The 25,283-nt window shown below is 35.7% G+C and overlaps 2 protein-coding genes across 2 annotated transcripts in view; one reads left to right on the top strand and one right to left on the bottom strand.

Annotated features, from left to right (window-relative positions):
* The window catches only part of LOC310896699 (dermatan-sulfate epimerase), a 202,226-nt gene that overhangs the window by 81,598 nt on the left and 95,345 nt on the right, over positions 1-25,283 (bottom strand). The window contains exons 7-8 of the mRNA XM_083829313.1: positions 17,206-17,380; positions 12,232-12,329 (exon numbers count right to left, since the gene is read on the bottom strand). Of these exons, the coding sequence (XP_083685439.1) occupies positions 12,232-12,329; positions 17,206-17,380 (273 nt within the window). The remainder of the gene's footprint in view (positions 1-12,231; positions 12,330-17,205; positions 17,381-25,283) is intronic.
* The window catches only part of COL10A1 (collagen type X alpha 1 chain), a 90,097-nt gene continuing 83,550 nt past the window's right edge, over positions 18,737-25,283 (top strand). Inside the window, exon 1 of the mRNA XM_083829316.1 lies at positions 18,737-24,413. The gene's annotated coding sequence lies outside the window, so the exon portion shown is untranslated. The remainder of the gene's footprint in view (positions 24,414-25,283) is intronic.

The following is a 25,283-nucleotide window of genomic DNA, read 5'->3' as shown; positions in this document are numbered from 1 at the left end:
GGAGTCCTACGTGAACAATAAAGAAGACTGAAGAACAAAGAGAGCAAAGAAGAATATGGTACATCACTTTTACCTTTTCCTGAGCTTTCAGTTTGTATGAGATAATTCCCTTTTGAACATCAGCTGCAGAGGGCTTGCTACTGACCAATACAATGTCCCGTGATTGACTGTCAGCCAAGAAATGTCCAGGCTTTGTGTTCTCTGATGTTTTATTTGCCCTGTACTGGGTGGGAGAGGCAGAGCTGCTGCAGAGCTAGTTAGTTCTCTACCCACCTAAGATGTCCCCTGTGCACAGTAAGTCCACACCTGTTATTTATTGCAGCTCTCCTATGCCACTTACCACTTTGCAACTCTCCCAAGTGCTCCATAAACATTAAGTAAGCCTCAGGATTTAGAAACTGGGAAACCAAGGCAGGGGTTCAGTGTCAAAGCACACCACATCTCCGTGCAGGCTTTCCTCACGATTCCCCTTAGTGTTCTCAGCTCTTTTCCAGGTCTTCCTAACCAGCTCCTTTCACTATTTGCTTCCAATAGCAGATCTGATGCCTGCAGTACAGAAAGCAACATGTGCTTTCTGTGAAAAACAATTCTACAAACTAACCTTAATAAAAGCTTGACATTTTGGGAGAACACACAAGAGAACTCTAAAGTTTCTTAATGAAAACCAGCACATACAGATTCACGGAAACTATGCTGAAGGGAAGCTTTCTGCAATGGTTGCCAGCTCCCAATCTGACAGGAATGTACCATACACAACTCTTCATTTTTGCTCTACTACAAACTGCCTCAATCCTAATTTCCAAATTAATGAAAAATCAAATCACAATGTAACTCTTTACCAGGCGCTTTGTCTAAGATGAAAATAATTACACAGAGAACAAAAATAAAGAAAAAACACAACTTTCCTCACTTATTGTTTACACATATATAATCTATGGCAAAGGATATTTTTTCCCTGCAAAGTTGTATTGGTAAATCTACCAATGATGTAGAATTTTTTTTTTTCTTCCAAAAAATTCATTGTGGAATTTGACAGTGGTTTAAGGACTATTATGTGAAGTTCAAGCAGCTAAATGTGCACCAACCAAATTCACACAGCTTTGCACTGAGTCTTAGTACATTAGTAAATTTTACAAACCTGTACTGATCCATCCTGCAAGCAGCCAGACCTTAGCTGTAGGCATGGAAGTAGACCAGCACAGATCACAGCTTCCTACTCAGGAGGTAGCCTGGTTCAATTCAGCTGCTAAAATACTGATGCCTGGTGACATTTGAGATGCCTTATGGTGTCCCAGCACCTTAGTCCAGTTGCAAGCTGAGAGGCCATGGGTCTTGCATATCTCCTGTGCAAGACCTGCGCTTGTGTTCCCTGGGGCTCTTAATTAGCCCTGAGGGCTTATGCTCAGGCAACAAGTGCACCATGGCTGTCATTCAGCTCCAGATGCAGAAACATCAATGGGCCTATGATATGAAGCAGAGCCACTCCAGATTGCACTATGAAGCCAATGGGGCCAATGTATCCTATAGAGTAGAGCATAGGCACTTCCTTTTGGGCCATTGTACAGCTCTCCACTGACCGTGTTGGCTAGCTCTTCATTGCCTATAATGATAGTAAGCTGAGTAATATCAAAAAATGATAGCTAGCTAGGGTAGTTTCCATATACAATGGTTTCTATAACCATTCCTGGTACTTATTTATTGCTCCTTTTTTATTATTTATTTATTTATTTATTTTTTACCCAAAATAGACCTCTGCGATTTTTGACCTAGGAAATCACCCTTACAACATAGTTGTCTGTCAATCTTTTGCTTAAGGGAGAGGCTTGCAACTAAATGGCAAGAATTTGTTTCTGAATACTATCTGGCAAGAAGAGAAGCCTACTAAGACAACAATGGAGTAACATCGTATTTGTAAACAGAAGTTGAGTCTGATAATCATCTGTATGAGTTAATAAGCTTTCCACTGGGACCTTTTCCATTTCATGGACGAAATAAAATGTATTTGTATAACCATCTTATACTGAAAATGCAGGAAACAGATCAAAAGGAAATATATGTTCTCTTAATCCCAAAATAGCAGTTGACTTGCACATGTTTTGTTTCCCTAATGTTCCTTTCAGTCCTATCAGATCTCCAATTTAGTTCTGACTTCACTCCCCAGTCCTGGACAGATGCTCTTATGTGTGCTTAGAAACAGAATGAAGATGAAAATAAATATTTTGTATAACCAGAAGGAATATTTGAAAAAAAAAAGTTATATTCTAGAGTTTCTATTCTGAGTATTGAAATATGTATATAAATAATTGTTATATATTCTTCAGGTATTATATTATCCTTGCCTGAGCTCCCATGTGTCTGATGTAAATGTGCCACAAGCCAACGGATCATTAATACTACATCTTAATATTCTCTTCAGTGAATCAAATTAAGGAAGTTTACGTCTCCCTCAGATGTAATCCCTTAGTCAGCCCTTTCAAACTTTCAGTATTTTTATGCAAGTGTAACAATGAGAACTGAAGTTATCATTTCAGAAATGATCCTACTAATTCTGCAAAAAGAGTTCCTTCTGCAAGCCCTGCTCATGTATGGAAGATATTCATTTGCCTTTTTTTTTTTTTTTCTTCCAAATAGTATTGGGTCTTCACATTCCTTAAGAAAACTTCAATAAATGCCAAATCTTTTTCAGCATCACACTTTATGTTAGAGTATTATCACACTATAAATGTGATCTGTATTGAGTGCTGACTACTTTGCTTCTATATCTTGCTTTTGGCTATGTTTTCTCAGAGACTATGGAAGAAAAGATCATCTCCCCTTAATAATATTTTCATGTGTTGGAGGAGAATTCCCTTAAGCCACAGAAGTCTGTATGCTGAACACAGTTTTGTTTGAAATATGAACTGGTCATTTAGGTATTTTGGCTTTGGTTTTAAAAATACAGGCTAGGATATGACAATTCAAGTTCTGTGGGAATTCACTACATAGAGAGGATAGGGCTGATAGGCCTTAGGCTGTCTTATTGCTGTAAAAAAAAACAACATGAAATTTTGGATGAATTGGGTTTCCTAAGCATGGCAGCTTTCATGACTTATTTTCCCAATACTGCTGGTGCAATCCAGATCAAACTCTAGTTCCATTCTCTGCTAATATCCTGAAATAAACAAAAACAGAAAGTGACTTCAAAATTATGATTAAGAATTTTCTATCAATCCTGACTTCTAATGACCTCCTTACCACATGGTATATGTGTTGAAATATTTCAATATAACTACTGTTATTAACTGTATTTGTAGTTTATATAACTACTGTATGTTGTTAAAACAACTGTTATTTTTAAATGGTGATGTATAGCAACCACATTTAAAGCATCATCATGACTTACAGATTTTGCGATATATTTCCCAGAAATAGGTTCTTTAGTAAACTTTTTCTAACTATACAGGCTTGGAAAACTTAATATAAACTCAAAATTCACCAGATCAGCAAGGTTTGACATACTTGTCTATGAAGAAAGTTTCTTCCATTAAAATTAAACATAAGCATGTTCTGATAACCAATAACCAATTTTATGAAATCATTGGTATAGAACTGTCTTCTAACACAAAGACCTGTTCTAGCCTGCTGCTTTTGATAACTTGAAATAATTACTGAATAATTATTGTATTATTTGAAAAATGTCAGTGTAGACCACATCAAGTTAGTAGGTCCAACTCCTTAAACTTATAAAGGATATATCACTGAACCACAAAAAGTAAATCCAGAAGAATTAATTGCAATTCTGTTATCTTAACTTCCCCATTATGAATCTTTGGAAAGAGCTAAAAGGATTTTCACAGTCAAGACTCTCATTGAGTCCTTATGCAAACATAGTTTACAATTCTTCATTGCTTCTGGATTAGGACATTAGAGATCTTAGTTAAATATGCAGATCTGCCAGAGATAAGATTATGGGTAAGTCATTCAATCTTTTTGTTTCAGTTTCTTGGCTCTAATAGAAAAGCTAGTATTTTTGGTTTTCTGACAATTGTTTATCTCTTTTGCCCATGAATATCTTGAAGACAGAGAGTGACTCTTATCATGTGCTTGCACAATACCTTAAACAACAGCGTTTTGAGTTTTATCCAAGCCTTAAATACAATGTAATACAATCAATAACTAGGGTTTTGTAATAGTGTTAGTTAGTTACTGCAGCTCCTTTTGAAAATGAAATGCTCGTTCCATAGACAAAGAATTCTGTTTTGGACTACTTGGCAATTATGCTAAACATGTTTTCCAGTTTTAACAAAAGGAATATTGTTTATATGCAGCTTTTGAAAGCTTTAGCTTTCTTTGAAATAGCTTTCCATAATATTTTTATCAGTCTAGTGCGAAACACAGTATTTAATATCAAAGGTAATCAGCTGAAGCAACCCCTGCTGTCTTTACACAGAAGCATTTTGCAGTTTTCAGTGTTTTGATTTTTGGATGAATAACTTCTTATTTCTTTTATCCTCTGTGGTACTTTGAACACTAGGCAAACATATAAAGAACTTGGCTTGAGACATTTACTTCAATTTTTTTCTTTTAAATAAGGATAGGCATTGGGGAATGTATCTACGGTTCAGCTTTCATCTTCAAAAACAAACAGATGCCCTATTTCAAAGACTACTTAATTTTTTATTTTTAAATAAAAAAGGAGTTGTTTGTGAACAATAGTGGATATAATGGGGCCTAGTTTCATCTGAAGTTGTGTTCTTGCAGTTGGATTTGCTGAATGTCAATAGGGTTCAGTGTCTCATGGATGCTTTTCCAGTAGCTAGGTCATCTGTAGCCAGACTCTCCTGTGTTGATACTTAGCTATCTGATGAGGAATCAGTTTACACCGTACCCTTTCCTTGATCTGGGACAGACAGACCATACACCCTCTCTAGTCTGTAGAATCTGTAATATTTCTGAGAATACTAAGCCATACTCAAATGTGGCTGAAACTGTGTTGCTGATAGAGGCCTGCAGTTGGGGACGGGAAGAAATTCCTATGGATACATGTCATGTGATTGCCTAAGCCTCAATATTTTTGGAAAACAGACTAATGTTGAAGAAATAGCTTCGTAGATCTTCTGGCTAATATAGTTGAGGCATCAACCAAAGGAGCTCAAGAGACAGCATCCAGCCCACTTTCCAACAGCTGGCTCAGCTGATAGCCATGTACCTCCCATGCCAGTTAGGGGGCCAGCCCCTGAAATCCCAGCACTTGGCCCATACTCCCAGTTTACACTAAACTGTGCTGTCCTTGTAGAAACAGAAACTGAACTTGGCCACAAAACCTCCAGCTTATGATCGGTGAGTATATATAAATGGCACAATGAGAATCTGTTCTCCCACCACTTCTGAAGCAAATACCAGAAAAGCCCATTCCAAGAAACAAACAAAACAAAACCCCTCCTTCCCCTTAGCAGAAAGAAATGACCTCTCTGTTCAGATTACCAAAAAGGAGGTATGGTCATTGAGAATTTGGCTTACTTGTTCTTTGGCTACCATGCAATCTGACTACTACAGGGTGGCAACTTACAGAAATTACACCAGTTTAACAACATCATTGTAAAAGTGGATACATATACAAATACAAACTGCAGACTTGCCCCTCACATCATTTAATAACAGGGCTATAATGATAGGAGTCGTTAGGAGTTGGACTCAGTGATCCTCGTGGGTCCCTTCCAATACAGGATATTCTATGGTTATATGATAAACTTCCAGTTAGTAATAAAAATTTGCTTCCTCAATTTCTAATTTGATTTCTCTGCAATGGAACCAAAATGTTCTGAACACGTGTTTTTATGAGGCAATGACCATCAAATGGGGTAGACAAGGACTTTGAAAGCTATCAGAACAAAGCTTTATGTCAAGGAAGAAAGCTGGTTTTGCTACCAGCTGTTAAAAATGAATTGTGTCTGTCCATGATTTTATCATGACTCTACTTCCCAAAAGGATGCATGTATGCACTTGCCCAACTTTATTTTGCTTTTTTTTGCATCTGTTTGTGATACTTTCACAGAGACCACAGTACTGAATATGTACGAAGCAAAATCCAGACTGTTATTGTCAGCTAAGACTATGTTTAGCAAACATGAAATAAAATTTAACTGTTAGAGAAGAGGTCCTTTGCTACAGCCTCCTGTTTTACCAATCATATGGCTTAAATACAAACATGTTGATGATACAATAGGAAACGATCAGCTCTCTATTCTCAAATTATTCCCAAACTGTTGATTTCAAACTATATATAAGTACTACCTAGCAAACTTTATGAAGATTAATTGATAAATCACTAGGTAACAAACAATGTCCTTTTCAATGTTTGTCTGTAACATAATAATCCTTATAGCCCCTAATAATCCTTATAATCCTTGATAATCCTTATAGTTTTCAAAATAAAAAAATAAAAATGATCAGGATCTATTACTGAATATGAAAAATTTTCTATTTAAAGCCTTTCATCAGCTACACCACTTACATGGTTACAAAGAAATTTCACTTCCTCCAGAAATGATGGATAATCTCTAGTCATGAATAGGAAATAATTTTTCATTGGTGACTTGGGTATAGAACCAGATACTTTTTCTCTTACACAATGGATCCCCAACCACCAGTGAGATACAGAACCTGTTACTGGTATTACAGAATAAGGACAGCCTTGATCTTAACTTCCTGACGTTATGAGGTAAAAAAAGATCTAGTTTTGAAAACTAGAGTATAAACATATGTCATTTATTAGTTATAAATTTCCTTCTCCTTTTCTAAATATCCAGAAAATACATGACAAACAGTGGCAATACGCTACATAGAATTGCTAAACAAGATCTCCATGAAAAGCATTGCAATGCTTTCACGGACTATATGGCACTGGGGGATGTTTTAACAATATGAAAGCACTCATTTTAGAAGTCATATGGAAAACATTTATGGACTTTATTCCTTCTGATTAATGCAGCCCACAGCCAGTACAGCCTTCATACACCATTCTGTCACAAGCTCTCAGCAAATGCGCATTATTATGTAGCCTCACGTTATACAGTATTTCCAGGCAGGCTGATACGAAGAGGCAACATGTCCAAAAAAAAAAAATAAATATGGCAGCAAGCACAGATGCATTAAATAAAGGAACACCAGGATTCAACAAGGGAGTGGTTTACACAACTCTCCTCTGCTGATGGTGGTGTTATTTTGTTTGTATCTTCTGAGAAGCAGGAAAAGTGGCCCTTTGTGGACTTCCCTGCAGAAGGCTTCCCAAGCCTTCAGGGCCTTTGGGTTGGAAGCAACCACATCTCCTGGTGTGGCTGATTCTGTGCTTCTAAGATTGGTGAAGAGAGATGATTAGAACAATTAATATGGCCAGAAAGAATAGGTAAGCTTTATGAAGTTTTAACCTCTAAGGCTAAAGGTAAAAGGAAATTAAAAATAGATATATATTTTTGTTTTCAAAGAAGCCTTTGTTGTAGAGGTAGCAACTGAGACACTTATTACATAGGAATTATAACAACTGAGCTATACTGTATACTCAATTCAAAGTGATTTCATTGAAAATGTCATAATTTTCTGGAGATGGCATATATGTTCTTTAAATAAGTGAATGATGCAAGACTAAAAGGTATATTCTCTTTTAACAGTGGAATGCATCTATTTCAAAATTTCCACCTTTTTTATATATATATTAAAGTTTTGCTAAGGGTATTTAAAAATATTTACTGGGAAGTACTTTGGTACTCTTCTGCCTGTGAAGACAGAAGTTTCAAATAAAAAGAACAGCCCAGAAAGAAGTTATATGTCTTACACATTCAATGTCCAGGGAATGAAGCCACTCCCTTCCAGATCCCACTCCTTGGGCCTAAAAGGCCTTAGAATATAAATGCATAAAAATAGCTATATAAGCACAGCCTCAATTCTCCACCCACTTCTGTATCCCATCTTTGGCAGTAATCAAGTCCAGATGTCACAGAAGAAAACTTAAAATGCAGACATGGGATCACCTCTTTCTTATGAAGTCTTGCAGACCCTAATAATCAAAGACTGTCTTCACACAAGTACGTCATTTTATATCCTGTCCCCTCATTTTCTTTTCTAATTGATCTTTTCAGATCATAGCATACCACTGTAGTAGACTTTAAAAGGATTGAAAAGAATCACTGAGGGAGGAAAAAAGCTTAAGTAGTGAGTTGTTAAAATGGCAGTTACAAGAGAATTGGAAAAAAACTGGAGGACTGAAAGACTTTCCTGAATTTGAGACTACATCATATAGGAGAGGCACCACAAGCAGGACAGGAATTTGAGTGCAGAAATAAGGCAGCCAGCCTAGAAGTGTGACTGAAAGTGGGCTTTGAAAACATGAGACCCTCTGCAGCAGAAGGAAAGTGGGTTTGCTTCTCTGGGCATTGGACAAAGTCACAGAGCCTCAGAAAAATTGCATCCACTACCACTCCACACATAGGATCTTTGGCTCAAGCAAAGAAGATGCATATATGTGCACACATATATGAACATATATCAGCACATAAACTCTTAAATATGCATTGTAAATTTAGACACTGAGCACATAACAATCTACAACACAATTTTAATTTATCAGAAAAATAGATCAAAGTAGACAGCAACTGTTCCTGAGCTGGAAATGAAAGATGTGAAAGTTTTATTTAGTACCAAGAGAGAATACACTGTACCTACAGACTTAAAGGACTCAAGGAAATTAGGGCTATCTTTAGCATTTCTATTTTAACTCTGCATTCCAAAAAATATATTTGGCAATGATCAGAACTAGTACTCTCAACATGGGATTTACACAAACATTGTCAACCAGATCCTTAAATCTAATAGCTTGAAATGTTATTAGCATTTTCAAGATTCATTTAAATAATTCCCCTCTGTAAAAGAAAATGTAACCTTATGAATAACAAGTGCCTGAGATAAATTATGGAGTATTTGTATTATGGCAGTAGAGATTTTTGTTTAGCACTGTTCTCATAAAATATGTGCTTTGCTACATAAGCTACACCTAACTATAAAAACGGTTTTACCAGGTAAAAATAAATGTAGCTATTCTACAAGATAGAAAGATACACTGTTCTTCCATTTAACAGTATGGCACTTTGAAAGATAACTGTGTAAAATAAATAATTAAATATTGTGCTTTTCAATGTCTCAGTTTAATAAAAAGCAGTCACAAGATTCTTTTATGAATTCAAACTGTGTTTTGGTTTCTTTAAATGATGCATGCTTTGAAACTCAAATAAAGTAGTGATGCATTTTTAATTGTACAATTAAAAAAATTTTTCGTTGTTCTAAATGGGTTAGTTTTAAAACTACTTGCCAATTGAAAAAAAAAAACATTTCTGCACAACAGTTATCTGATCTCTCACTTTTAGAAAATGACTTCTTTGTCACGTTGTCCTGTTTCAAATGTTTACTGAACACAGTCACCTTTTTGAAATTATGCACTGAAAAGAATTTATCCTTCTCTTCAGTAAACTTCAAAGACTTTCTCTTAGTAAATCTGCAGCAAAAATCCTTTTATGTGTTAATAAAATTCAGCTCCATCTCACAATACAGCACCTGAGGTGTTTGAAATTAAGAACACATTCCATATTTTTTGCCTTAAATACATTTTAAACACATTTCCCTTGGAATATAAGGGCAAACCTAGCTAGGTGTATTGTTAGGAATTTGTTCTAACTCAGATGCACTGATGGATGGAAGAACACAGCTTAAACTTAGCCCTAGAGAAATGAATAGGATTGATAAGCAGTTCAGCCACTGAAGTTATTTCACTTGATTTTCCACAACAAACTTATCCACAGAACAAACTTTATTTCACTTACTGAAGGTTTTTTTTGTCCTAATTTCCTAAAGACGTTTTACCCTTTGTGGTTTAAGAAAATATGTCCACCTATATTTTTTTTTCCTGTTTCAAAGAAAAAATGGGGTAGTTTTGTTTCCCTTCCTCTAAATTACGTCCGATGATCTAAGAAAAGAGAGGGTCCGAAGCACAATGGCTATTTTCTTTAAGCCACAGTGGCAAAAGAAAGAAGCTAGCTGAAATTTGGAATTTTCAGTAGTTCTGATATGAAGCAACACATCAGAAATTCTGGAAACTGGAAATCCAGCTCAAAAAAAAAATATATCAGAAACTCCCCCATGCACTATTTTAGAAATGAATTGTGTTTCTTGGCATCTGTTGCAACTGTGTGAAGTTATCAATGCCTGTCCTGAAGCTGTAGGTTTGTTGCAAGGAACACAGAGGGAGAGCAACAAAAGATACATTATAAAAACATATTATTATTTTGGTAATTTTCTCATATGGTTATTCCTATTTTGGTGGTTAAAACTTCACATACTCTTAAATAAGCTCTTCACTATTTCAAACTGTGTCTCCAAAAGCCTGTCCTATATGCATAATTCTTTGCTTTGAATGTTCAGGTTGGTCTTTCAGAAGGAACCATTTACTATCCACCGGGTACAAGTTTATTAAAAAGATGCCCACTAACAAATTAATAGTAATTATTTATATGATAGTTGTCTTGGATATGTTTAGATATCTATCACTTATCTTTTTATATAGTCAGGTCTCCAGAACTGAAGCTGCACTTTATTTTGCAGTAATTTTGCAAAATACACACTGAATGACCAACCCTCACTTGAGCCTCTTTGCAATGTTAAAATACAAAGTGAATGAAAACAAGCAAGTTAGTAAGAGGTCTCTAGGGAATGCCGTTCCTGTTTGAATGCATAAGAAAGAAACAGCTTCATGAAAATTGGTACTTATAATCTAATAACGTGATGAAGCTAATTCTATACAATATTTCTTAATGGAGACTTTTTCCTCTCTTCTAACTACGTTTGCATAGAAAACTTTTTGCCTGTCTATTAAATTTACTGAAACTGGCCAACAGGTTCAAAAGTTGCTAGCTGGATTACTGACAGAGAGACACAGCAGGATCTCCTTAGGAAATGAGGCTAATAAGATTGTTTAAAAATATCTAAAGTGGGTTATGCCTTATTTTCAGTTTGCATTCTATGAAATTAAATAAAACGTTTACAGAACCGACCGTTTTTCACACTTTATGTTTTTACTTTTTATTCTCATTTCATAGGAATATTTTCAATTTCCCTCCTGAGTTTATTTATTCTGAAATCGTCAACTTGCAATTTCCTAGTTGTACTAAGACTTTAAAAATTACATTTAACATTTATCTTACTTACTTTCCTATATAAATAGATGAAACATTAAAATGCAGTTTCAATATATATTTCCACTGCTTGTTTTACTTTTACTATAAAGGTTCCACAGGCAAAATTTATTTTGGGCTGGAATAGCTGATTTTCCTGTCATAAAGCGCTAAAACACAGTTCAATATATGCTGACTTATGCTATTTTGGATATAAGATTCATTTTCAGGTACCTTTTAATCATCGGGATATTTACTAAAATGTGGAAAAAATAAATGTTTTCAGCCATGTTTCTATTGTTATTTGTAGTTCAAAACATTCTGTTCTTGTAAATGTCTTTTGTTACAACCTTAATTACCTAATGGACAGCATTAGGTTCTCAAACATGCCAAATGCTTCAGAATGTTTTAATTAAATTGAGTACAGGGGCACTTCCTTTTTGCCTACTCTGTTGTGATTTAGCCAAAATACACATTTAATACTGTCAGGTTTCCATCATAAATCATTTCCTCTAACCTTGCAATTTTATTTGTACTGATCTTTGAACTTCCTTTAAATTCTTGAAATGTTTTTGGTACGTTTTTTACCAGAACTAAACTTGATTTTCTGAGTATGATCTTGTCAGCACAATAAAGAAAATGATTCTTAAGTTTTCATTAATAATGCAATATCTGAGCCTCAATACCATTTTAAATTAGTCACAGCTCTGCCTTTTCATTGTAATTCTTAATTTCTCTGTGCTCTTCAGTCTTAAGAATACTTTTTACTACTATCTCTGGAAGAGTCTTGTGTAGAATCCATTTGAATTTTCACTGCTTTTTCCTCTCTTCTGGCCTCGTTTGCACAGAAAATTTCTTGCCTGTCCATTAAATTTACTGAAACAAGCCAACAGGTTCAAAAGTTGCTAGCTGGATTACTGAGACACGTTTTCAAAATATGTTGTCCAGGTGATTAGTCTGGTTCTGTCCTCTCACTTTTTTTTTTTTTTTTTGATAGATGTAAGCAGATGAGAAGGGAATCATGACTGCTACTTACCAAGAGTTCGGAAAGGTCTTTGGTTTGGGGTATGGGAGAAGAAACCAGGTTTCAAAGCATTTGTGATCACAATGTCAAAATACTCTTCAAAATCGTTCCTAGAAATCAAAGGAAATTAAATTAGCTAAGATGCCACTAAATATACTTTAAGACTTAAGAAAATAACTAAAAAAAAAAATCAGTAAGGAATCTTCTTCTGACACTTTTTTTTTTTTTTCTTCTTCAGTGTCACTACTGCTCTTCTGTACTGATGTAGTTTAAACTGAAAGGACAGCTGGACTGAGAACCCACAATACTGTACCTTCAGGATCATTAATTATTTGTAAAAAGAAGTTTCTTGGACCAGGGAGTTTTGAAGTATCAGGACAAAATGTAACAGATGACATAGTTTGGTCTCAGGTGGCAGCATACGTATAGATACACAGAAGGGTGTAAATAAGGGATTTTCTTTATAAAGCATGAATATACGAAGTCAAGTGATTTACTTACAAAGGGAATTTCTTAGAAATTTATTTTTCTAAATCTGGATTTAGGGATTCCATATACTACTAAAAATCCTAATTACACCATTTCTACCCTCTCTTTCCATTTCCAGCAGTGTCCTACAGTTTTTTTAACCACTGATTTCTGATTGTGAGAGGGAAACAGTTTTTTGAATTGAAAGGAGTTATCTGTAATGGAAAGGGCGCCTAGACTGAAAATTTCTCATCTCTCTTCTGTTGAACTCTGAACTTTTGAGACTGTAACAACCACAGCTAATTCTTGCAGGACCTGCTTGGAGCAGTGTGCTGAGCCCTAGGTGATTTTGGCCTCACCCCTCCATCTAAGAACTTTGTTTAATGGAGTATTTTCTCTGATACGGCTTCCATCTTCCATCCGTGGAGCAATACAGGCCTTCTTGTTGATTTGCCTTACTGAAATATTCTCCCAGTTGAAACTGTGAAGAATTGAAGTTTCTGGAGGCTAATCCTTACTCTCTGCCAGTTTGAGCAGAAAGCTCTTAAAGGCTCTACATCTCAACCCTGAGAAACACCAAGGCCACCAGGGATCAAAGAGCATTTCTTCTGTCCTTCTGGGAAAAGGGGACTTTTTTTTTCTGCCTTTTTTCTTCTCCTTCCCTTGCTCTGGGGAGCCCGTGGGAAGTTAAAGCTCCTTTTGTCCCCTCACAGAAAAGTTCAGTGCTCATATAAAAGCTTTATCCTGGATATAGAGAGGTCAGAACAACTAAAGATACCACATACAGAAGAATATTTAATCTGCTATCTGTATCTGTTGTATAAACCCATAAAGCTTCATTGCTCATTCAGTACTCATGAGCTTTCTACCTAACCGCCTTTAATAGCAATCATATTGTTCTGAGAAGATATGTCTGCATATCTTCATATGTCAAGCAATGAAGTCTGACTTTCTATAGCTTTGTGTTCTATACTCAATTTCATGCCATCTATCCTACCATGAGATGAACTATTTCTTGAGGTGCCAGTTATTCCTATTCTAGGAAAGGTCTTCTTTATTCTAAGACCTATTCTCTTTGACCTCATTTATTACATCATCTATCTGGGAGCTATAGCAAGAAATAATAAAAATAATGCCTATCAACAGGTTTTGAAGTTACTAAAATATAAAATCAGGCAAATGTTGCCTAAAGCGTGATTATTTTTTTAATATTGGAAAATGCAAACGTTTTCAGTTTGTGACATGTATTTTACTTTAGTAGAAATGTTTCTTTGCTTGGGTGACTGTATTACTTATAACATATAAAAAATGATGTATACTCTTGCAAGGAACACAGAATTCACAGATGGCAAGTCCTGGATAAATAGAAGCACTAAAATACTATCAACAGTAGAAGAAGTTTATTGGAAAAAAACTAGCTAACTGTGCCATTTTCAAATAATCTACAATTTTCCATGAGACTGAGATAACTAAAATCAAGAATGGTCTCCCTGTGAGGTTACTTACAAATTTTTATTTTATTCTCTAAATTACATTTCAGCCCTAAAATGTCTTTGTATTTCCTTCCTCCAGTGAAATTTTAGTGTTTAATTTTCTTTCTTTTTAAGATAAAGAGTACCAAACTATTTGGAGGATTCCAGAAGCAGAAAAAACAGACATAGCTTTTGTGCTTAAGTGAGAAGCATCAACAGAAGTAAGCTTTTCATTAACATATGGCACAAACAATGTTTCCACAGGTAAATTAAGGTTGAACTTTCAAAATAAGGCCAACATTTCAGAAGTACGATGAAGACTTGTGGGAACAAAAGTAGTTCTTTTTGTAAAAAAATTGAAACAGAAATTACAGTCTTTCACAAGATTTGGTTAACTTTTTCTTGATTTGTTGAAGAAAAAAATGTTTTGTGGGGAGAGATGTTATCTGTGGCCGTTTTTGAATCTTACTAAATTTCATGTGCAAAACTACTGATTTTATGAGTACATACACCTGTTTTCACATTACTATGTAACATTATTCATGACAAAATTTGTTCCAGTTACTGTTTGTGATTGGAATGGTGGCCTGTGGTTACAGTAATAGTCAAAGAGTAGGATGTATCTCACATAACTCACATAAAGCTATCTAAAAGTAGCATGCTGAATTCACTGCTAATGGTCAATACCACAGACAGAGCTAATGGGGAACAATCCACTCTCTTAGAAGGCAATTTATCCTACTTATTTCAGACATTATTTTATGATACAGAATGAATTGTTAAGGATGATGCCCAATGTTTTCTCTCCACTAACCACAGAGGGAATCAAAATCCCTAGCTTTAAAAATTCATAGCTTTTTAATGGCTAACATTGATGAAAAGGTGAAATGACACTTTGCTTCAGTGCCTATAAATAGACTTACCTTTAGGTGTGCCCCTGATAACACTTTAACATTCAACTAAATTGACAAATGTTTTTATTGTAGGTAAGCCGTAAAAGTCACACCACGATATTGCTACTTGCATGAATGAACTTGCACTTGCTTCAGTAGGCTTGCATACCTTATACACAGATCCCAGCAGTATATGTATGATCTGGCTGGGAAACAGTTCTTATTTTATCTCAAAACCAGATTTTCACCTACACTTCCTGTTCCTTACCAAAATGGCTTTCAGTTTAAGGACAACTTGGTCAGATGAAAGCAACTGGGATACTTTGCTCTTTAAACAGTAAGTGATACACTTAAGCAAGTAATTCCCACTGCTGATTTTATGTGGACAGAAATTTCTTAGCCAAAGGGGAACTTTTTCAAGAAACTGCAAAAAAGTTAACAGTTCCAAGATATGGAAGATATGGGAAGAGGTTGAAAATTCACATGCATCTCCACTTTTCATGTTTATCTTTATTTTTTGGAGGTAATATTATAATATTGATTAATTGAAAAGAAGTAGGGAAAGAAATGCAATAAAGGAGTACATGGAAGAAATTCATAAGGGTTGCCGTAAGAAATAAAATGCAGTTACTCTGGCAAAATTAAGGTTGAGGGAATAGATAACTGACATGAATCTAGGCTATATTCCAGTATCAGAAAAAGCAGCAAGGGACGGTAGATTCTCATCATTTGATACAAGAGGCATTGAATAAACAAGAAGAATAAAAAGTTCAGAATTATTTTCAGGAAGAAAAAAACACTTCAGTAAGATCTAATGGACAGCGGAGTACTCAATCCTCCAGAAGATGTGTTTTGGAAACTATTTTGCATGAGTCATTGAAAAACATGATGGTAGTAAACACTGTAGAGTATTCTACACTCATGAGGAAAGAGACAAAGTGATCTGACATGTTTTTAGCGGAACATCTCTTCTGTCTTTTGAATGGCAACCAACCCTCTCTACTACCTTTCTTACTGCCTACTAGCAGGATCACTACAGATGCCTTAAAACTGCTGAAACATAATTCACCAAGGAAAAGAAATCCAAAATCATTACATGTGGCCAATGATTTTAGTTTTATATCAAATTTTCATTCAAAAACCCACTACACCTACATTAAAAAGTTGATTCACAAACATCTTACTTAAAGGAGAATTGCTTTTAGAAAGGAGATAGATTTCACACTCAAATGAGCATGTAAAATTTATGTGCAAGGCAGTGAGAACTCACACAGTTGATGCTCCATTTAGCATTTAGCCCAGATAGTACAAAAGAGAGGTGATACTGGTGGGACTGGTTCTGGGAGGTTGCTCTGATTTTCACCTTACCCGTGGTTTTCTTACTGTGCTGCTGTATTCACTTTGCTGTTCTCCTGCATATCCGGAGAGCCAAGGTTGGCTCACATTGCAGTACTTTGTTCCTTTGATTCACTTATTGAATAGTCTCACCATGTCACCCACCTAGCTATTAGCATCACTGATTAATTCCTTTCTAGGGGTGTAAGTGGTAGTTCTGGCTGCATTTCACTGAATTCTGCTTGACCGGTCATGTTCTTAAAATTACAGATGAAAAGTAATTGTCATCAGCAACTGCAAGTCTCAACCAATTGCCAAGTTTTATCTCTTCTGCTGTGATCTGCAAATACACATTCCTCATGCACAAACATCATGTGGAAAACATTGTTAGGAAGAAATATTTGTAAGGTTTTCTGTGCACATTGAATTCAAGGAACTGGAATATTGCTACTACTTAAGCTCATGACTGGAGAGGCACAGACAATGTAGCAAAAATGTATGATAAAACTGGGATTCAGATGATGTCCTCAATTATGTGTTGGCCTGAAAGATATTCCCTGACATCTTTAAACCCATTATGATGCCCAGAAAAGATGTAGGATGTAAGTGTGTTGTGGGTCAGATACAGCTCACAGGCTCAGAAATGAACTGGTTTGTATTGAGTAGCTGTTACACTCTGTCTAGAGACAGACCCAACAGAAACCTCATATCCAAGTGATTTACTACACATAAACAAAGTCAAATTAAATTCCCTATATCTCAGCCTTATCTCCAGTTGATGTCTGTCTAATATAAATTGAAAAGGACATTTCACTTACCCAATAATATATTCACACAGGAGCCTGCAATAGTCACTGTGAGAACTGGTAATTAATAGCAGAATCTTCCCAGCACTCTTCAGTTGTTTTAGCCACTTTTTTACAGACTCGGGACATCTTTGTAAGTATTTGTCTGGATGATTTTTCACTTCTGGGAAATACATCCCACATTCTTCTAAAAAATAGAACAAAATTATGTATTAACCAATCCTGCTCATAAACCACTTAATCCACACAACAAATATCCTTTTATGTGCAAACAATAGGATTTAAAAAGGCAAAGCAAAGTTTAAAAATTTCCCTGGGTTGTAACTCAATATAAACAAAAAACAATGAAACCAAAAGGATATGTTGTAGCAGAAATAAGTTGGTAATGGCTTTTCTATTACGGAATTTTCACACTTATTTTATTTGATGTTCTTTTACTTACAAGAGTAAATAATGCCTAAGTTACAGGTGATATCTTACATAACAAATAATGACTTTCTGTTGCCTTTGCTCAAATTTTGGATAGCAAGTTTGTGATTTTAAAATAAGTTTAATGTTTGTTCAGAAAATTGTAAGGATACAAAATCCCCAAGAACATCTGTTCAGTTACTTCTTATTTTAGCATTGTCTGATGTATAATATTCATGTTAACATTCTTGCAGTTTTCACAACTAGTATTTTATCTGTGAAAGGCTGATAAAACAAGCTGGCAAAACTCACGGGTATGTGGAATACTAGGAACAAATGCAAAGAAAAAAAAATGGTACATTTTCCAACATCAGTAATGCTCCTTTTGCTAAACATAGCAGAAACAGAATTTTGCAAATACACCGGGAATGTAAGATTTTAAAAAGTATGTAATAAGACTAAGTTGGCAGTAAAAGGTGCCTGTTCATTAATATCACGTCAAATAAAGATATACCTTGGTATAACCCATAGCTGCTCTACCAAGTTGTCAAATTAACATTAGTTACCTTTTTTTTGCATCATTCCTACGACCTAAGACTATGTATTTCCTCTGTGCTCAAACCCTTTGTAACCAAAATGTCAAGCTAGTCAAAGGTCTGAAAAGAAATATAGTAATTATATAGATAGAAATGATACCAAGTGTGTGGCTCGCAGTCTGCATGTGCTATAGTGTAATGAACATCACCAACACAAGATTATTTTTTTCCAGCATTTGTTCTATATGCAACTGTCTGTGGTCAACTTTGCTGAACGATTTAATAAATCCCAGACATTACTTAGTCTTCTGGTATGTGAGTAATGCTATTCTCAAGTTTGAAAAAATACGATTTAAACCACTTGAACTTCAACTATTTAATGAAAGAGAGAACATGTATGGTTGAAACAGCAGTATCAAAGAGAGACTGAAAGAAATATACCAAGTGTTAAACGTAATACTATTTCATGAGTTACACATTCAAACATCTAAAGATAGCAGGAAAAAAGTCTCCCAGAAGAAGTTTTAAATTGGCTGTTATCACTACAGCTAGACAGGAGGCAAAAATGTCTTACTCTGTACTGTGACTTGACAGATTCCCTTCCAAAAGCTGCAGAGTAGACTGCTAAATCGGAGGAAAATCCCTCAACCAAAATCTATCAGCTTCTAACCAGGTCACGTTTTCAGTTCTTCATAGTATTTAGGTCAGGACGTGTAACAGCCCTTACCAGGGGGATATAAGCATGTCCTTGCAGATAGAATTACAGGATGCCATGACATTTATCTTGAGAGCTAGCCAAGAGCAATGTTTTTTTTTTTTTTTTTTAATTAATTAATTAATTTATTAATTTATTAAACAAAGCAGATTTACCAAGGACAGTTTCCTGTGGTGTTTTTTGACCCTCTTTCCTGGAATGCAAATATTGTTTGGGGTGAGCAATATAGTTTTTAATTACAGAAAATGCATTTTTTTCCCCAGAAATATCATTAATAATTGTATTTCATGTGCTATGCTATGACAATTTTTCTTCTTTCTCTCCTTTTTTGTTTAAAATGCACATTACACAAGAATGAATGGGGATACACACAAAGTAGGCTTGGCATTGGCTATCACAGGCTCAAACATTTAAAGAAAGATGTTAACATTCATTTATATATGTAGTTATCTATCATTCTTTTTACCCTAAGGTAAAAAAGATATAAACTTTACTGCTGGACACCCTCTGTTGTTTTTTCCTTATCAAACACCTCCCACTCTGAGTGGACTCTTCTTTGATGTATATCTAATTTACAGACTTTGAGTAAATTTAAACAACACTGTGTTCTTTCTCCATACTCTGTGAAGTATTTGCTGCCTGATAAATCTGTGATATTTGTTTTTTTTAGTTACATCTGAAGTGTAAAAGGTCAACAACTCTGGATTCAATATATGAGGTGAAAGAGTCTTATTCTAGTTTTCTATCCAGATCCTTAAGCCCAATTGTTAATTGCAGGCAGGCAATGAATCAGTTCTTGACACGGGGATCTGAAGTTTGCCTCCAGCTCTTTGCTGTATGAGGCACGGATACTTTGAAAGAACCCTCATTAAAGCACACTGTACTGTAATTAGGTCGACTTGGGTCAGGAAAGTAGAGTTTAACTTAATTCCTAACATACTATTGAGTCTGGTGAATACTGTTTGGTTGAGTATAGACTTATAATCTTGCACCAAAGCTTGCAAGATTTTATTGAAATCCAGATGGAAAAAAAGCTGAAAATCTTGCTTATTATCTGAAGCCAAGAGCTGTTGTTGAGGAGGACAACAGAGCCAGAGGAACCCTGTTGCCAAAAAGAGTTGTGAACGTCTAAGCACGATAGAGAAAGAGCATCATGTTAGGCCCTCACAATCAAATGGAATGATTTGACAGTGAGAAATGAAGCATATTTTTCTAAGGAAATGCTACCACTATGGCATATGTTGTACTTTATTTTTATAAGGCATCATCAAACCATAAAATTAATAAGAAAACTCTACTGAACACAAAGTTAGTAAGCAATCAGAAAAGAAGTAATTTTACTGGAGCCAACACAGGAGAGGAGAAAGTAAGTTAGTGCTAATGAGTGTGGTTTTGTGCTACTCTCATACAACTCTCGTTCTTAAAAGCAGAAAAGTAATTCTTCAGACAAGCACCATTCTTGAGAAATAAGTAATGTCTCTAGCCTGCAGTAATTCTTGTAGACCATCCAAGTTTCAAAATACTCTTTAAAAGTGGAACTATGAGCACCCTTTAGAGAAGCTTTGGTGGCCCTCAAGTTCACTATATCAAAATAGGGGACTTACGGTGACCATCAGATCTACAACTGACCACTCGCTATCTGCAAAGTGTCTAAAATAAAATCTCTCAATTTTTATCTATTTTATGAATACCACTTAATATGTAGTTATATGGATATTGGCATGTATTAATGCATGCTCACAAATCAGTGAAAGCAAAACAACAATAACAAAACAAATGTCCCAGTTTTTACCTCAAGCGTCTCTATATAATTTTCAGATATGGTATGTATACCAAAGTCTATACTAGTAATCTCCGGCTCTTTGGCTGTGTAAACACTTTCTCAAAATGTAGAAAACAAAATAAAACAAAAAAAACACAACACCATAACAAAAATGGAATCAAGAGGACCGTAATAATCAACATCACAATCAATATATTCATCCGATTGGGCTTTTTAAAGAAAACTTAATCTAATGACATGGAGCAGGAAGAAAATGCCTATGCATTTTATGTACTACTTTGTAATTTATTGATGTCTGCCCTATGTTGCCATGGAACAAATGCAGTTTTTCAATTTCCATTCTTGTTGTTAAACAACTTTGAGTCTATGTGAATTCTCTGAAATACAGCCTAGGATAACAAATTAGCAATTAGCCTCTGCAGGGATTTATAACCATCTTCCAAATATGCTTTCAAAAATAGTAATTGTCTTTGCAGTCCATTAAATATCCGTTCAGAAAATATATTTCATTTTTAAGCAGAAGACAGAAATATAAACAATTAAAAAGTTGTCTAAGCTGCCACATATTAAAACACGGCCAGAAATTGCTTCAGAGCTTCTTATCAGATCTACTTCATGTCATGTTTTCAAAGTAATATAACTTCCGCTATGTGTATTACCATAATTTCTTTTAGTTTCTAGTTTGAGGTTTGTTTTTTCTTGTCTAATCTGACACTGTTGATTGATCAAGATGTTCTTTGCACCTTCTTGCCATATAGCTTAACTGCTTGTAATACAGCTGTGATAATAAGTGTGATGGGAATTGTATACAGCTGGAAATGTAAACCCCCAGACCAAACTCAGAAAGAACTTGCACAGTGGTTGCAGGGACTGGCAGAAGTCCTCCAGCACAGCACAGACAATTAATGCACTCTTTAATCCAACTGTCCTCCTCTAATACAGTCACAAAATTACATTATTGAAGCCTACAGTTTGATGTTCCAATATAATACATCTATTTGGGGAAACAGTTTTTGATTTCTCTTGTGCTCTTTATTACAACGCTTCTCTTTGGCAGGATCAGTTTACACCCCACTGGCTCTTGACTCCTTTGGGCTCCACGTCTGGGACAATGCAGTTTTCATCTCTTAACTGTTATTTGGATTATAAAAGAGACAAACGTTTAAGAAGTACGTTTCTGGCAAGGTTTCATTCCAGAATTAAAACACAGAAGCACAGTGTATTTTGGGGGATTGTCACTGCTTCTAATGGGCAGCTACTTGATTGAATATAAAAGAATTTAACCACTATTTATATGATTTAGCTAAGCAGAGAGGTATGAAGCTGAAAAAAATCCCTAGAATTCAGCCAAGAAAAATAAACTTTCAGCTGCCAATTTGTAGCTTGTATTTAGTGGTTTTTATAACTAACCTTTTCTTACAATGGAAGTAGTATTTGGGAATGTGACTTTTCTCTCTTTTAAATTCAAGGGCAATTTGATAGCTTAGCTATCAATATCCATAGTCAGATTCTCTGCAACTCTGAAGTGAGTAACAACTTACACCTCTTTCCTAACTATAGTCTGAATGCAGCCTTGTACGTAACAGTTGTTTATTTGATAAACAGAGTGGAGTTGAAATAAAATCTTCTATAAATGGTGATGCAGACAACTATATTCACTGTATACTGCTTTCCACTATGTTTTATATTGTTTTTCCAGTGTTTTTTAGAGTGAGCAGAAATACACTTCTTTGACTATTGCTGTTGGCTTCTTTTCTTGTCTAAATAAACATTTCCAACAACTAACATGAGGTTCAACAGATACACAAGAAAACAACCCTCATTACAGAAGAATTTGCAAGAGAATTTACATTTCAACTAATGTAAGCAAATAGAGGAGAAAAGAGATGATGCTTAAAATACCATTAGACAAGTCCTCTTCACTTCCTTTCACTTAAGATGAAGTAGGAGGAGCAGCAGAAATGAAACGAGAGACAGAGGGAAGGAAATGTTAGCATAAACCAAGATAAGAAAGCAGTGTAAAGTGTAAAGCTGGGATAATGGGGTAAGATGTGGTTATATTCTGGAGGCCTGGGCTCAGGCAGATTGCAAGAACAGGGAGCAACAGGAAGAGATCAATCATCCCTCTCTTTCCCCCAGAAGACAGCGATGTTTAAAAACAGAATAAAAGGATGCAAGTCCTGGAAGATAGGAGGGAAGTATCATAAGAGCACAAAAGAAATGTGACAGATGTAAAATAATCTGTATTTTATTGTGCCGTGCAATTGTCTCAATTCCTTACCTGAGACTGTGCATTTCCTTAACAGGCCAAAGAGTTAAAGCAACCCGGTCCAGTTCAGATAGGAAGAATACTAGCTATTTACACCTCTTAGTTAACTAGGAGCAGAGGTGAAAAGACGGTACTGAATTTGGAGTCAATGGAGATACTAGTATTATGATACCAAACTCAAGTGAGAAAAAGAGAAAAGTAGTGTTTCAATGAAGACGGAGGGGAAAAGAAGGAATATGTCTGGGTTGGCCATCAGAGACCAGGAATTCAGAATCATATAGAGGTGGGTTGCTGCCCATCACAAGACTGAACTTGGAGTATGATGAACCCATGCTCGTCAAAGTTAAGAATTAACTTGTATGCCTGGACATATGAATGGCTACTTACAAAAGAGAGTATCTTTCAAACCACTCTTGGATGTTCAAGTGGTACAGAAAGGGAAAGAGAAGGGAAAAAATGACAGAAATCAGACGGAAGAGAGGAGCTAGGAAATGAAAAATAGACTAGTACTAAAAGGACAAGTTGTAGTCTATTAATAATGCGTTCCCAAAGAGCATGCATCAGTACGCCACATCAAATTAAACAGAAAACTCTTCCTCTGATGTTCTCAGAAAAGTAAGGATTTTTATGATCACAAAATAAACTCTTTGCATTTCACACTTCAGTTTTTTAGAAATCACATATTACCAGTGGAAATACAGTCTGATTCTTGATTTGCTTCTTTTACCTGTGTAGTTGCAAAAGCAAATGTTTACAGGTCATGTAATATCAACCTTCCCAATATTTTTAGCAACATCCAACTCTGGTCAGACAGAAATAGAATTGCTAAAATATTTTGTTTGCTAAAATAATAAACTATTTTCCAGTGGTGACAACTCCATATGTTCACCTTGATTAATTTCAAGGGGGCGACTATAAGGTAAGAATCCATGGTGGGCTAGGGAAAACATGACTACTTGGATTAATAGTGACTGCAGGGCTATATAAATATTTAATATACTGAGCAAAACACTTCAGTAGAACTCACACAAAACACCATCTCTTCAAACATTTCATGGGTCACTTCCTCTTCTACTCATTTTCTACTCCTGTGGCCTATGAGAAACTTACTGCAAAAATTAAAATGCTTTGGGAGCTAAAGATAGGTTTCAAACTAAAAGGAGGCTGAATGACTAGAAATTCTCCTAAGGAAGCCAAGAGCAGCTGTTGTTACTTCTTGGCTGATATATCGAGGAGGCACCACTATGTTCCTTCCCATCCTCATGTGAGGTGAGATTCCTGTGTCAAAGGCTGCCAGAAACAGCACATGACCCTTAGCTATATTTAAATAGAAGACAGAGTTTCAAGATTAGATGTTGTTGTTTCTCTATCATCTCTTAGCTGAACACCATCCCTCCCCTCCCCGGTCCACTATCTGCGGTTCACCACAGACCGAAGACCTACGACAGCCAGCACCAAACAGCAAAGCTGCAGCTTTGAGGGCTTGCCATAGCCAAAGTCAGCTTCAAGGTGAGAATGGATCTTTTCTTGAAAATATGCTATGTTTTTCCTGAAGCCTCTTAAGCATGCTTAAAAACTACCATTTCCTGTCACAAAGAAGATAGCAACCCCACTCAACCTGCCCCTAATCTTCACCCTCTTGCTTTCTAGTCCTGCCCCTCATCTCCCAAGTACCGTCCATGACCCAGCTAAACTGCATGACTTGCTGGCAATGGGCCACATGAGAAGAAAGGGCTGTTGTGAGCTGTTGGCAGTGGGCAGGCTCCATTGCCACTGTAGCTACCCCAGTTAGCAGGATTCAGTGACCTTGCTTCAGAATGGCCAAGCCTCCTAGGAGTGCAATACCACAGTCAAATGATTTTTTATTATTATTATTTTTTAATCTAGTTATTCTTGTCTCTTGTTGAGGTCCATAGACACTGGAAGAGAAAGCCAGACTATTTTCCTATGTTATCAGTTCTTATTAGAGTTTTCAAATGGCTGAGACCAGCCCAGACCACTTTTACTTTGCTCTCCTATTGCCAGGCTTAGCCACACCCTGCAGTCCTTGTCTTGCTTGCAGAGTAGATTTCCTGTCTCATCCCATGCTTGCAGATCCCTTCCTTTAGTAACAGATAACAACACTTCACTTTTTTTTTTTTTGTACTAACAGTACAAATAAAAAAAGTCATCAGAATTACATGGTACATGGCAGAATTTGTAGCCTGACTTCATGAGGAACGCTAATGCATGTTATTTGTTTGAAAGGTGACTACATATATAGTTTGAATGACCTTCCATGGTTTTGTATGCATTTCTTTGGTTGTTTTTTCTTTTCCTCCTGGTTATATATTAATATTTACACCAACACAGCAATGTTTCCACAGTACAATACAAAGC

The sequence above is a fragment of the Anser anser genome (genome assembly GCF_964211835.1).
Source record: "Anser anser genome assembly, chromosome: 3".
NCBI classification, from domain to species: domain Eukaryota; kingdom Metazoa; phylum Chordata; class Aves; order Anseriformes; family Anatidae; genus Anser; species Anser anser.
This window is presented reverse-complemented; position numbering and strand designations above follow the sequence as displayed.